The sequence below is a fragment of the Cyprinodon tularosa genome, unplaced genomic scaffold (assembly GCF_016077235.1).
Source record: "Cyprinodon tularosa strain WSP-4 unplaced genomic scaffold, ASM1607723v1 ctg57, whole genome shotgun sequence".
In the NCBI taxonomy this organism is placed as follows: Eukaryota; Metazoa; Chordata; class Actinopteri; order Cyprinodontiformes; family Cyprinodontidae; genus Cyprinodon; species Cyprinodon tularosa.
In genome coordinates this window covers 1586280-1601978 of record NW_024039307.1, presented here as the reverse complement: position 1 = coordinate 1601978, position 15699 = coordinate 1586280, and the positions used below count along the sequence as shown (strand labels likewise).

The following is a 15699-nucleotide window of genomic DNA, read 5'->3' as shown; positions in this document are numbered from 1 at the left end:
ACAGGTCCAGGTTGACTTTATACAGTTTTTCAGTTATAAATTGAACTTTTTTTGTCGGAAATTATACTTAAGAATGATGATCTGAAACATAGTAAGAGTTGCAGAAAAAATAAAGAGAAGAAATCTCTAAGGAGGAAAATAAAGGTTTTACACTACTATATTTATCCTGCAGAGGTCTACAATGTGGGAGTCGTGACCCCTAGTGGGTCGTGGAGGTACTGCAGGAGAGTCCATTTTACAGAACAAAGTATTTAGTAATATCTACAGATCTGATAACTGTGGTTATTCTTGATTTATTTTTATAATAATTAGTATTAATTGTATATTATTTGATGGAAATCAGGTCTAAAACCTGGATGACACTGAGATCCCACCCCCAGGACAGACATCTATCCTTGCTCTGTCTTTTCATCTTGCTGTGGCTCCAGGACTGAAAACCACCTAATGTGTTAAATTAAACCAACATGGAGTGTGTGTTGCTAAGAAGCTCAGCCTTATTCTCATTTTAGTAAAGTACACAATTCTGGTTATGGTCCCAGAAAAAAAGGCTTCTTTATATTTTCGGACACAACATCCGAACAACTGTTTGGATTGTAGATATCATCTAATGGTTGTTATGGAGACCTGGTGACCCAAAGATGCACCCATTTCCTTCACTTCTCTAGATTTTAACTTTGGACAATTTTTTACTGCCTTAACATCCTGTGGATTTTTGTATTGAAAATAAGAGTTTTAGTCTTTCCTTTTTGTGATATTTATTTGAAGATTTAGCAAAAAGGCATTTTACATAAAAAGTTTGAGGGAAAAGGTTACAAAAATGTTCTATTAAAGCAGATGTCGTACAAGTCGAGAACTCAGAGCAGAATAGCTGGTTCATATATATGTTCTGCTTTGATATATACAGATACAATTAAAACATTAGATAAAGAGAGAGCCCTTATGTCATTTTGCTTTTTCAAAAGCTGCGTCTCCAAAAATCTGAACTGAGTTCCATAAACCTTAAAGCTGCCAATGCCGATCTTCTTTGTCTGGTCATTCCTTCTTACGCAGGTGGATATACATTACTCCGCTACACAACAACAAAGGGACGCACACCCAGGCCAAGATATAGCAATAGCCAAAGTCTCCTGATGTCGGGCTTTTTGAGTCTGGGAGGATTTCCTTATTGTGCAGAGTGTAGATTAGTGCAGCAGAAAAAGCAGTCAGACCTTTAAAAACACAAATGCACAAAGACAAAACAACTGTTGAGCAACAGCTTACACAGGAGGTTACTTAGAACAAAAAAAGTACATAAACTGAGCACAATTTTGAAGTTGTTCTCTGAGACCCTGTTATTATTAAATGAACCAAGGAATTGTTCAAAAATCTATATTTGTCATAATTTTTACTAAGTTGTATCCAGAATTGGAGGATGTTTTAAAGGTTTTTTTTTCCCTTTGAGGTGTCTGTTTCTTATGAATAAATACCTGCAAAGACCTGACACAGTCCTGTGAAGTAGAACAGTCCGCCCTTTGACATAGTGAACAGCTGGCCCAAGAACACCAAAAAGGAGACTGAGGAGAAGACCACTGAGAGAATCATGAGGACCTGTACAGCCTGAAGCCACTCTGATAAAATAAAACAAATTTATTTCAATTAGTTTACGTCCTTATTTTTGGAAATCGGACAAATCCAATCTATAAAGGCTAACCTGTTTCTTTGGTGGTTGCACATAGCCAGGTTCCTGTAGAGTTGTCAAGCCTACAGTTGTACCAAAGGTCTGAACTTTCTGTGGGATTCCACACCCACCAAGACTTTTAAAATAAATGAAAGCAATAAACATTGTTAAGAGATGCCTCTAACGAAAAACAATACCCCTAAAGTAAAGTATAAGTTTTACCTTTTCCATGGTTGCAATAAACAGCATGGCCAGCGTGATGAGATGCAGCATGGTGACAAAAATGAGTAAGTAGGCCATTTTTAAAGCCCTGTGGAAAAGAAAGCAAAATCAAGTTTTAAGTTTTGTAGAAAAAAGAAACTTGAATTATCATAAAATTACAGTGAGATGGTAATAAGATGTAAAACAATATATATATATATTTCCCCATTTTTAGGTTTCCTATGATTTTATTTATGTGTTAGATACAAATGTTAGGATGCCACCTTTATGCAAACAACTGCTATTCAGGTTCAGGCAGAATATTACTTTGACCCACAATTTATTTTTTTATATCATTTCATTTAGACTCATCTGTGGGGTTTTCCTGTTCTGCTGCATAACCTATAAGTCGTTAGGCTTAAAGTCACACCAGACTCTCCTTAAAAGAGAAAAATGAATGGTTCCATCAATTGCATTTAGGGGAACAGAATCCTAAAGAAGAAAAGCAGCTCCATTGTTAACCCCATTTTTTCCTTGACATGACATGTAGATATGTAAACCCTCAAAACTGTTAAATATTTTTCTGATAGGACTATTCTGGCAAGTGTCTGAAGATTCACCCAGATGTTTTGCTTTTATTTCATTCAACGGATTTTTTTTGTGAGCAATGTTTTAGGCTTCGAATCTCTCCCCATGTTTGCTATTGTTTTGTTGTTGAGTCGTGATTGGTTGAGAACTCCCATGAACCATTTTGGTTCGATAGCCACTCCAGGGGGGATTCAGCACTGTACCACATTTCCTCCATTTGTGGGTAATAGCTCTCGTTGTGTTTTAATTAAATAAATGGCGATCAGACCTGGGTGTGTCAAGTTTGAATTAGATCATTTATTTTTCCGGAAGTAACAGGAGTACTGGAAAAAATCATTTGAAAAATTTATTTCATATTGAATCTGGTAAACGTAGTCTTCTTTCAAAAGATGTAAGAAGTGTGACATATGTCCATAAACAAATTGTGACTGGACTAACAGATTTTCCCAAGCTAATGCTTGAAACTTGGGGATTAAAAATAAACAAAACAAACAATTTAATGCAATGTTTTAAATTGGACCCATTAGTGGATAGCAGTATTTGGACTACAATAACTGCAGTGATGGTTATTTTTAATTCATGAATACAATGAAGAGACAGACGGTGAGACAAAAGGGAAACAGGAGACAAACAGTAGAATAAGGACAGGATGAAATTGTTTGTAAAGATCCTTATCTGTAGGAGCGGCCTGTTTGTGTGGGCGGTGGAGACAATTACTCTCAAATTATGTTATTATGTTAGATCACATCAATCACATAAAAGGGACAGGTAAGAAAATCATTAAAAAATTATCCTTTATTTGCATGCAATATAAAAATATACATGTATTAGAACTAGATAGTACAGTAAACCTTTTATCAGGTTGGAAGAGGCTAAATATATATAGTATTTGAAATATAGGTAATAGTTAAAGTCTGAAATAAGGAAGACTTGACTTTAAAAGACAAAAACAGCAGTTGTATTTATTCTTTAAGCTTAGTCAGGTTATAAAGTAGGATTGTAAAGAGATGTAGATGAAAATGTCTTCCTACCCTGGATATTTCTTTGTTCTCTTCAATCAGATCTTAGCAGCCTGAGAGCAGCTCCAGTTCTTAGTAAACGTGTCTGTTTTGGTGGTCCACAATCTTTTCCAGCTTTGCCACACCCCCTTTATTTATTTACTTTATGCAGACTCTCCACTCCAAAGTTTCCAAGGAGTACGCCCATTTCCTCCATGGTGAACAGAGCTCCCTTATGCTCTGCCCTGGCGTCGGTCAGTGCATCACCATCCAAAAAAGTCTCAACTGAGACCCACCCATTAGCAGCGGAGGTACACCAAACCACATGAAAATATTTTCCGTCCGTAAACAGCCCTCTAGAAAGTGCCCTCCTATATAGTGAGCGTTTCATGATTCATCAACCATTCATTTGTATTTAATGTACAGCTGTGGTATTTAGCACATTTTAGAGTATTTGACCCTCCAGACTTACTAACAACTCATGGGACATTTGATCTCTTCTGGATTCAGACAGAAGATGAAAAGACGCCCCTCTGACTACATCCACAATAGTACTGCTTTGTGAGAGAAGATAAACACATTAAAAAATGCATATCAAATTCTCCCTTTCCTGAACTTCTTAATTATATACTCTTTTGGCCAAACCTCAAATACGTTTCCAGTACTTAAAAACAATCTGCAAAAAACATCTGCTGAAATTTGCAACATTTTAAACAAATTCTCAGTCACTAAATACATTTCACACTGTGATTTATTTGCATTGCAAAATTATAAACACAGCAAAATGTAAAACCAAGTACAAAACATCACTTAGAATTAAACACACTTGCATTTAATGATGTTCTGACCAACTGGGTGGGTCAAAAGCCAGGTCTGTAGCACAGGTGGCACATGTGTGGACAGCTACAATGGACAGAACCATACTGAGAGGCAGAGGAGTACATATGAGAGATGATTGACGAGAAAGGCAGAGAGCAATCATCACTAATGAAATCCAGGCAAATATTTAACATCTTATCCTTTTCTTGGGGCTAACAATTAGAGAAGCAGGACAAAAAGTCAAACCTAATCTAAGTAGATTATCCTTGACTAGCATTATGGCTGAAACAATTAATCAGATTAATCGTGATTAATTGATTATTTGAATAATTGTCAACTACTTTAATAATTGATTAATCATTAAATAGATTAGAGACACTAAAGTAGGCCTTCAGCTGACAGAGCAAACCACTTACAGCAGTAATTATATGAACATTGTCAAAAAAAATATCAACATTTTGCACTGAAGATACAAAAAACTTTTTTATCTATCGATATGTTCTATCCAGCACTCCACAAGTGGAAAAGTTTTAGTTCCACCTGGTTTAATTATGTAAAAAAAAAAAGTTTTCTTTAAGGAACATATGGCTATATGATTATTAATCGATTAATAGAAAAAATAATCGACAGATTAATCGATTTTCAAAATAATCATTAGTTGCAGCCCTAGTAAGGACCCTCAGAAAAAGAAAACTGTTAACTGACATATTGTTGGATATACTGTAATGTTAGTTACAATCCCATTTTTACTGCCTGTGTACAGCTGTAAGAAAATTTCCCACTTTGTAGAACCACAAGACAACTAATTGAGAGAGGAAAGACTGCCATTTACTTCCAATACAAAAAACTCTAATTGTTAAAATGGTTCTTTAAAATGCTCCCAGACTCCAAAAGGTCCAGCAAAGAGTAACTAAAGACAAGTACAACTCTGTCAACTAACTGATTGTTCTTCAACACAACAGACTTCATATAAAACAAAAACACAGATTACCCTTTGACTGCAACTCTGCAAGTGAAAAAGATCTAACACATCAGTAGATGCAAGTGAGTGCAATGTACACATACTTATTATTATTATTAATGATTTGCTCATAGGCCGACTGTTTCTGAAGGCTGGTATTTGCCAATGCTGTATTACAGTACCCTAAAACATTTTGTATTGTATGCAAGTCTATTTGAAGGTCTGCTTTCTTTACAGAGAATTTTTTAACTAGATTCCATAGAAAGGCCCCATTAATACCCCTTCATAGATAAGGCAGGAGGTGAAGTTTAAGGTGGTGAAAAGGAGGCAGAGAGGCAGGAACCTGTCATTGTGGAAGACTGACCAGCATGGTACTAATGTCACCCTTAGTGTAGCCATAATTAACAAGGGAGTTTTCGCCCGGGATGCATACTTGGGGCCTTATAAAATTAAACATCTTCTGGCTTTTTTGGTGGTCTACGTAATATAATGATTGCCATAGTTTGAGACAATGTCGGTATTCACCATGCTGCCCTTATATAGGAATGGTTCACCAACAGCTATTGATTCATCAAGGGAAGAGCACCTTCCTGAATCCAATGGGATGTCTTTTCTGCATGGCAGCTGACGATCTATGACTGACAGACCTATAATAGGGAAAACTTACTGCAGGCTATGGAACAGGCCTATGATTATATAAGTGTTCATTCTTGTAAAGCAGAGGTCACGGATTAGCGGACCGTGGTTCGGATCCGGACCAATCTACTGGCTAATCTGGACCCAACCTGATTTAAGACATTTATAAATTACTGCATGTTGTCCGACGGCAGTGTCTAATTTCACTTGCGCTGCTTCTCCTGTTTGTACGGTAAAGCCCTCCGAAGTGTTCAGTGCCAGGCTACACGTGATACAAGTTAGCCAATGAGCTGTGTCAATCAGGGCTGCTGCTATTAGCTACTTTCAGACACAGCAGGCAAACGTGTGGTAAGCCGGGCGATGGGAAAGATAGAGAACACGATGAGAAAAAGAGAGCAGAGAAAGTGTGGACTGCTTGAAGAACTGCTGTGAACTGGTGACAGAAAAGTGAAATGCTCAAAGATGACCCTGCACATTTTTAGTACGTTTAGCTCAACCTACTGCTGTGAAGCAGGATTCCCCACCATGAACATATTCAAAAATAAATGACTTATATGTGCTTTAGAATGGCTTTGTCTCCATACACACCCAGGTTTAAAGCCTTGAAGGGCAGCATAAAGCCCACTGCTCTCATTAACCCAGAAAAAAGAAAGAAGAAAAACAACAAACGGTCAGTTTAGGTGTTTTATAAAATATGTAAATTAGGAGATTGTCTATATACCAAACTGAACGATTTATTGTTCTCTACTTAAAAAAAAAAAACACTTTGGCAAACCAAAGGATTATTTCCCCATTGCTTGGCAAGAGGGGGAATGGGCCTGCAATGAGAATGATGTCCTCCGGCAAGACCATACACAATGACAAACTGTTAGTGAATGAATCTCAGCAAATTTTTTATTTTTCTTAAATTTGCAACAGCAATATTTTGCTAGCTCCATGCACTGATTGTTGTGTCTGGATTATATTCTGTGATGTCTAATGAACACTCTGAGGTGTTCTTTCTTACTTTCTGTATGAAATTAACACATTCTTTGGTTTGGACCTTGTATTTTTTGGATTTGTGTTTAAGGTCTTGAGAAAAATGTTGTGTTTCCAGAAATGTTTTAGCACTTTTAAAAACTTTTAACACCCAGCCAGGGAACTCCGAATTGCATTACAATATGTTGTTTAAGTTTATATTTAATCAAAAGACTTTTGGTCTGTAAAAGGTTTTTCCTTCTAAAAGTGATATTGGGACAAACAAGAAGAGATACAGGGACTGGCATTCTGCATACATATGTAAGTTTACAATAGCCTTTGCCCTAATGTAAACATTTAATAACAGAAATAATTAAACTGCAATTAAACAGGGTCTTTCTGCATGGGGTTGCATGTTCCTTCTATGCATGTATGGGTTCCTTCTGCGGGTTCTCTGGCTTCCTCCCACAGTGTAAAAACAGGACTATTAGGTTAACTAGCTTCTGTTGGCCTTAGGTGTGTCTATGTGTTGCCCTGTGTTGCCACCACTGATTGACTGGTGACCTGTCCATGGTGTACCCAGCCTCTTGCTGTTAGCTTATTGGAGATGCGGGTGAGCCTCTCATGAGCCAGATGGATCAGTGGCAGAAGATGGATTATTGGACACCATTATAAAATAAGTAGGAAACTATTCCTATGCAGTAATTTATTAATAGAAATGGTTGCCTTTGTTAATAAAAAATCTGTCTGCCTAACTTGGCATAAACCAGACGGACACCATGTAGAATTCAAATTGAACTACACATATCATTCAGGAAAGCCTCATGTAGAAAGTGCTCGCAAAAGGGAGGAATATTCAGTACAATTCTTTAAGCTGGTTGGGTCCCTGCTTCCCAATCAAAGCAGCAGTAGTAGCTTGATTTGTTTCATAATTAGCTAACTGATATATCAAACTCTTGCAAAATCCGGTCGGGGGCAACGCACAACCATGTTAACATCCACAAAGGCAAAAAATGTTCTCATTTTGCACATTATTCAAAAAAGAACTAGAGGGTATTACGGCTAAAACGGGTGCAGCCAAGTTTGCTTGCTTCAGCCTTCCGCTGCTGGTCACACATGTCACTGCATTTCATCGGTCTGAAATATTTCTGATTGAGGCTTGTGAATTCATACATATCGTGACAATTCATATTGTTTGTAATGTAAGCATCTCCCTGAACTATTTAATAGTAAGCTATTGACACGTGAAGAAATTGGTTTTATGACAAGCTAAGCAAGATTGGTCCATGTTAAAAGCTAAACTAAAATCTACAGAGAAATGTGTGTATAGGCCTTAGAATCCTCTATTTATTAAGTTAGATATTTTGGCCACAGCTTTCTTTGCCTTATGGCCATAGCTATAATCAAATTGTAACAAGGAGAGAAGCAATTTAAAAAAAGCTACCACAGATCTGAAAGGACAATGTGATTAGAGTCAGGCAAGGCTAAGAAAAAACAAAAAGTTCAAAGTTCAATGTATATTTTTAAATATATGTTTAGCTTTACCAGTGTAAGAAAAATATGAATATTACAATTTATCTGTTCCTCCAAATTTGTTCATATTATATTATTGTTTTAACACAATCAGTTTCAAAAGAATTGTAATAAACAAAAATCCTGTTTTTAGTTGGTGATAAGACAAGTAACAGTTTTTGTCATAGAGTTGATGCAGAGGGAAAGGACGATGACATTAATATGGGTGTGGAGGTGGACAAGGGGAAGGAAGGGGAGCAGAAGATGGAAGAGAAGGAGGAAATAAGAAAGTGGAGCCGGAATAGTTTAAGGTACAGGTGCAGTGTGCAACCATTTTGAGACCTTTATTTATTCAGATTAACTTTTACAATCCAAGTATAACAATAATCACAAGCATTAGACTGAAACTGAACATATACCTTAACATAAGTTGCCTAGAAAAACTGTGGAGTGTTGTTTTCTTTGTTTTTCTTAGTTTCTTAATAGAAATGGTTTTATATACATGGTTTGGACAAAGCAGGCCACTACCTTAAAGCATTTGTTTAGCTAACAAAAAAGTCTTCAAAAAATGTTTTTAATTATTAAATATTTTATCACATTTTACTTAATATAACTACATAATGATTTGTTTAATTTTGCATTTAATGTTTTATGATAACATTATAGCCTTAGAAGAGAAGAAGAGTGATTCGACGAGCTGTACTGAAGTTTAGTCCATCAGGTCAGACTGGTTTGAGTGGTAACCACACCCTGGTACAGCTGTACCAATGTATAGAAGAAAATATGATATGCCCTATATTCTCTAGTTTTTATAACCTTTTTTGCTGTTTATTTAATTTCATTGCTATTTTAATTTATCTTTCAAACACCTGTGCCCTTATTTTCAGCAACTGCTGTTTTGGTACCTTTTGTATTTTTGGTTTAGTTTGGTTTGACCTACTTAGTTTCATGTCTTGCATTTTATCATCTTCTTGAAAAGCTTCACTCAGTGAGAATATTTCTTTCACAGAGGTGCAGAGGGAGCCACAGACACACAGGTATCTAACCTGCTAAGTGATTAAGTTCTAGTGCACTAAAGAGTTAGGAGAGTCAACCCTATCCAATAGCAGCAAGACTAATGAGGCTAAGGCTCTTTTGTTTGGGAGTCCAATAATCAAAACCAAGGTGTTGCTTTGGACAAACAGCCCCTCCCTACACCCCTATGCTGAGAGTCACCGGCTCATTTAAGCAAATTCAAAAGCACAAATGGTCCATGACAGATTGTTTTGTAGAAGTTGTTTGGATAGTTCCACTAATAATGCCATTGAGAATGAGACCAGGATAAACGACAGTTTATAGACAGATAAATCTCCCAAGACAATAAATATAGTAGAGGTGGGTTTAAGGAGAAGGTTCAACCTCTCCCTATTTCTTAATCCATTTCCGAAGGTTAACTACAATGTATGGCTCCACCCATCTACCTACACTCCTCCTTCACCACTCCTTAGTCTGTGAAAGTTCACTCCTCAACGTCTCTCTGCACAATACAAGGGCTTTAATAGCTCCTCTCTTCCGCCCTCCAACGTGTTTAAGCTCCTGAAACGTGAATCAAAATGGCAATGGTTCTCGCTTACTGGGATATCCGTGGGGTAAGTTGAGAAAATGTTGTAATTGTTTCACAAACTGTAATATATCTTATTTCCATTCTGTGGACACTGAGCACAACCTTCAGCCTTTCTAAACTGCTCATATTTCAGCCTCGTCATCCAGGCTGAGCTGCACACCTCATTGTGTTTTCAAGGGTTTGTTTCAGGAATTAGCTTGGAACTAAACGTTATCCCTCCTGCCATCATTTAGTCCTTTATCACAGATGTTAATACATTTGAATTAAAGGAGGGTGTGATCTGGCTGGTCCTTGTGTTGTAATGATCTGCTGAATGGGTAGGAAATGCCCATGAATTCAAATGTGTGTCATTATAATTAAGCAGGTGCAATTGATTTATGTGCAGCTTAAAACAACCCAAATAGCATTAAAAAGTTAGCCCAGTTCAAACGCCGGGTTCAAGTTAAAGCAGCCAAATTTTAAGGCACTGTACATTGAACTTTAACCTCAACATACTGGTTCCACTATCTAGATCTAAGACATGGTGTGGGCCAGTGATTCTTTTGTATGTACAGAGGAGTTAAGAAATACCACGCTTAAAGGTATAGGAGTGGATGTTGTTTTGGTTAAGGTGGATCACCTTAATAAGTTGTCCTCCTTATTGTCAATCATTCTGGTCATATGTTTTACGTACATTTTTACTTACGGGTGACATAGTGGAAAAATTGCAAATCTTCTTTTGGAAAGTAAGCTTATATTAGCAATGCAACCACACACTTTAATACAGAGCATGCACAAGGAGAAAGGGGCTCCGGCATGCTCTCACATGCACTTTATAGTTGTTCCCTCTCAGGGTACAGGGTTATGCATGTGCATTTTTTATTTTTTTATTTTTTAAGCGGAGAGGGCAGGTCTTTTTAAATATTAATGAAAATCCTCCACTATACCTTTAAGTAACAGAGCGCCTACTAGAGGGCAATTTTGCTCAAGCAGAATGTACCGGTAAATCTGATGGTAAGTGTTTTGTGCAGAGAATAATGCAGCTACTGCCTTCCTGCTCCATTTTTATTAATTTTATCTTATGTCCAATCATGGCTTTTCATGCATACCATACAGAACAGGTGGTAACAGAAGGATATCTTAAGGTAGTCTCCTAACTGATTGAATAACTTAATTAAATCCAGATTCAGTACAGCATTATATTATATTAGGCAGACTACAATAATGTAATGGTGTATTTTTTCACAACCTTCAATCTTCTGGATGTATTTGAAATGGTTAATGTATGTTCTGAAATATTTAATGGTTGGAGTAAATGCAAGTTTGTAACCGTGTGGTAAATGCTTGTAAGTGTGGCAAGGATAGAAAAGAGTCCACCTTCTACATCACCTAAGAACAGGAAGGCAGAGGAAGCTGCTGCAGTCCCAGGCTCCCAGAGACAAGGCACCAGCCCAGAGCAGCCATACGCCTCACACAGAGCAGTTTTACTTTACTTTTTGTGTATTTAAGATTAGATTGCTCATTAAAAAAAAAAAACCTCAGCAAATATTAACCAATTATGTTCTATTGCTTTTAGGCCAAGCTAATGAAGTTGATTCCACCAAACCTGTGTTGACCACCACTGTTAGTTAGCTCTGTGAGCTTCTTATCAGCAGTAAGAGCCCCAAGTCGAGTTCTAAGGGTCCAAAGAACCACCACTCCTCTCTGCAATTTGTCATCAGCTAAACACCTATTTGCAGAATATGTGTTGATCAAAGGCTACAACTCAAACAACGATCCCTTGATTGTTTATATAAGGACTAATTTATTTTTTGCTATCTTTAAAGCTAATCCTAATTTCAACAAAAGTTAAAATAATGCGGAAATGACCTTCCATGAAAAATGAGTACCTTTTAAATCACTGAACAAGTAAGGCTTTTTCCCTTAAAGGGACAGTGCGTAAGATTTAACTGTATAAATTCATTAAATTAAGTACATATGGCACACTGGTGCCTCCCTATCAATCAAGAACCAAGAACTACTACAAACCCTTTATAAAATCAGCTAAAATACGTGGAAATTTTTCTCTAAAAACAGACCAAAAAGAAGCTTATGCCCATTAGCTGGAATGACATGTGAAGAATAACATCAGCTGATAACTGTAGCTTAATAGCTTGGAAAAAAAAACTTCAAAATCCCTCTGAAATCCCTACGTATATGTAAACTACTAACCCTAAGCTGTGAGACAACTTTTATTTTTGATTTGATGTTATTAGACTTTAACTAGATATATAATGAAGAAAGAAACACTTTCTTTTTGCTAATAAAAAATGCCACGTGTTACCCACTGTCCATTTACATTTGTGTAAACTTTGGAAGTTGTAAATTTATTTTCATCTTTGGTAATTGTAGATGTTTTTCCTTTGCCAATGCATTCTGCTGATGTAGGGTTTTCATTTAAAAAAAGTGTTTAACAAAGAATATTGGTGAGATAATGCAATAATAACATAGAAAGACATGTATGAGCAGGTTTTTTTTTTTTTTTGTAATCTGTTTTTGTAATAAATATCAATAAATATAAGCAAATGTACTTATATCACTATATGTATCAAAGCCTGACAATGAAAAAAAACCTTTCTGAATTGTTGCAGCTTGCCCAGCCCATTCGCCTCCTTCTGGAGTACACCGGCACCAAGTATGAGGACAAGTTTTACGTCTGTGGTGAAGGTGATTAACTTTTTCATCTAAAAGATACACAAAAGTGAATACAGTACCTTTAATCAGTCCCACAGTCAGCCTCATTTCTCTCTTATAGCCCCAAACTATGACAAAAGCTGCTGGTTTGGTGAAAAGGAAAAACTTGGAATTGACTTCCCCAACGTAAGACATATTTTTATGTCAGGACTGCTTACTGGCCCAGTCTGATCATATATTAGGTCATATATTTGGGCTTAGTTGATGTTAGTTTTGTGCTTAAACTGCACCACAGCTTCCCTACCTGGTAGATGGAGGCCGGAAGATAACGCAGAGCAACGCCATTATGAGATACATCGCTCGTAAGCACAATCTGTGTGAGTAATGTGATCTGTGATCTATAAACCATCACTTTTTCCCCCCTGATTTAAATGCTTCTGTAGCATCAATTGTTCTGTTTGTTAACTGGGATGATAACAGGTGGAGAGACGGGGGATGAAAAGGTCAGAGTGGATGTGCTGGAAAGCCAGGCCATGGACTTGAGAAACGGCTTTGTGATTATGTGCTACACTGACTTTGTACGTAGATGACTTACAAAAAAAAAGTTTGCACATTTCAAATGAGTGTGCTCTAATGTGAAATACTGTCCCTAAAATCAGGACAACAAAAAGCCAGAGTACCTGAAGTCGCTGCCAGGTACACTGAAGAAGTTCTCTGACTTTCTAGGAGACAGGAAGTGGTTTGCTGGTGATAAGGTAGGACAACTCATGATGTGATTAGTCATTGTTTTAAAGTGCACTCTCAGCAGCTGTAACTCCAATAAATCTGGCAGGTCACGATATAATTAATTTAATATAAAAATGTTATGAGCTTATTTATGGGTCCTTTATTTGTAAAAAAAAAAAAAAAGAGTTAGTTTATATTGAAAGTTGAATAATAAACTCAATTATGATCCACAAATAATATACTACTTCTGGAATCTTTTGCTGATTGATGTTTTATAGCTACCCTTCATCTCAGCACCATTGCGGATTGTTTAGTTATATTATTGATTTAAATATATTGAAAAAATGTGGTTATAATAACTGAGCCATAATCTCATTTTTGAGGAATTCAGCATCAAAACAGCCTGTGAAATGACAAAGCTACACCTGGTTTATTTCCTTTGGGCTTCATTTCACATCTTATACACCACCAGCAGGGGGCGGTATAGATTTACGTATACAGAGGAATGGAGTACTTTTAATTTTACTTTCCCTCATTTCATTCTGCACTGAAATCTGTATATATATATATATATATATATATATATATATATATATATATATATATATATATATATATATATATATATATATATATATATATATATATATATATATATATACCTTCATGAATGGTTGTTTATTTCTGGATAATATACATAATTTCGGAAGAAAAATGAACACTTCTATAATTGTGATTATTTATGAAGTAGGCACAGGTTGAGGATTTAAAAGGGGGGAGAAAATGCAATTAATGTTAATTTTAGACATTATTTTCTGCAGAAGCCTTTTAAAAAAAAAATTTCTACCTAATCTAATCATCTAATCTTTCTAGATTTACTATAGAAGAGTAAAGAGTGACACTGAAACCTTTTCCTGTGGCTCTATAATGGGTTGCTTCTGCAGCTACAATGATTTAATGAAAGGCTGGATATAGGAAAAATAAAATAGGAGCATGGAAAACTGTATTTTCAGAGTTTCATCCTTTTTTACTGTCTAAACATCACATTCCCTTCTCCCTTATTTCCTCCCTTTCTTGCTCATCCACTCCCTTCTCTCTGCCTCTTTTCTCTGTTTTTTTTTAATGCTTTGATTTTTTTCCTCATGCCCTGCTACTAGCCTCCTCTATGTTCCTCCTTTCCTTCTTCTCTTGCCATTCCCTCCTTCCTTTAAGAGATTCTCATTTTGTTCGATCTGCCCCTCTTTCCTTATGTCTCTGTTTGAAAATGTTCTCCTTTATTTCTTTACAGCGTCTCATTCTTACAGTTCTCACATGGAAACTCAACTAATTATTGGTTAAATCTTTTGTTAAAAACAAGTTAAAAGATAAAGAGGTCTGAGAATTGATATCTGGGAAAGCTATTATATTTTTACATAGAAAGGTACTAATAATATATATATATATTATATAATAATATAATAATATATTCAGTTATGGTCATTTTACATTTGCTGATCTGGCATTTAAGCGGAATACCAGAGTTTAGTAAATGAACAAGATGGTATACTCATTAGGAATTGAATTTTTGTATATTTCTAAAAAATTCCTGATTTTGATTTTAGAGGTGCTTCAAAAGAAAGAAAAAGGTGTTTGTTAATAATAACTCCCACTTGTAATAGATCACCTTTGTGGACTTCATCATGTATGAGCTGCTGGATCAACACAGGATGTTTCATCCTTCATGCTTGGATGGCTTCAAGAACCTTAAAGATCTTATGGATCGTTTTGAGGTGAGATCCCTCCTGATGTCTGTTAAGTAAAGAACTTTCCACTCTTTTTAAGTAAAATAATCACCATGATTTAAGTAGATTTCCATCATCAATAGGACTGCTTAGTGGCCCAGTGTGATTGCCCTGATATGACTAAATACTTTAGCAGCACCAGGAACCCCTTCCTGTCCCCCTCAGCTTATCATTCATCTTATTGTCATAGGCTCTGGAGAAAATTGCTGCTTACATGAAGTCCAACAGATTCATCAAGACTCCTGTCAACAACAAGATGGCCAAATGGGGAAACAAGAAGGAATGAGGACGAAACGCACACTTAGAAATGCAAAGTGCTTTCAATTAGTACAACTAATTGGCGAAATGTTAAATCCTTTTTTGCAGTTCATGAAGGGTGTATGTCAGAAATATCAGAGTCCAAAGTTAGTTTATTAATAGTGTCATTGGAAAAAAATCCCTTTATGCAGCTGTGTATGAAGATGTGCAAATGAAAACTTTAATTTCAGTCAAAGCACTTGTCAGTTTTGTAACTCATGTTTTATTATTGACAGAATAAACCAAATCCCTCTACAGTCTGATTTCATTCTTTAAACGTCAAACTTTTTTTTACAATGATTCACATTGAC

At 36.2% G+C, this 15699-nt stretch overlaps 2 protein-coding genes across 2 annotated transcripts; one reads left to right on the top strand and one right to left on the bottom strand.

Annotated features, from left to right (window-relative positions):
* Positions 1-738: 738 nt before the first annotated feature.
* On the bottom strand, positions 739-3614 carry emp3b (epithelial membrane protein 3b). Its single transcript, XM_038305913.1, has 5 exons — positions 3478-3614; positions 1880-1967; positions 1691-1793; positions 1467-1607; positions 739-1208 (listed from the first exon to the last, which is right to left on the bottom strand). Exons 2-5 carry the CDS (start codon positions 1955-1957, stop codon positions 1033-1035), a joined length of 498 nt encoding a protein of 165 aa, XP_038161841.1. The 5' UTR covers positions 1958-1967; positions 3478-3614; the 3' UTR covers positions 739-1032.
* A 6184-nt stretch (positions 3615-9798) lies between these two features.
* On the top strand, positions 9799-15639 carry LOC119797062 (glutathione S-transferase Mu 4-like). Its single transcript, XM_038305960.1, has 8 exons — positions 9799-9957; positions 12542-12617; positions 12706-12770; positions 12880-12961; positions 13065-13162; positions 13244-13339; positions 14969-15079; positions 15282-15639. The coding sequence occupies exons 1-8, from the start codon at positions 9922-9924 to the stop codon at positions 15375-15377; spliced, it is 660 nt and encodes a 219-aa protein (XP_038161888.1). The 5' UTR covers positions 9799-9921; the 3' UTR covers positions 15378-15639.
* The last annotated feature ends 60 nt before the right edge of the window (positions 15640-15699 follow it).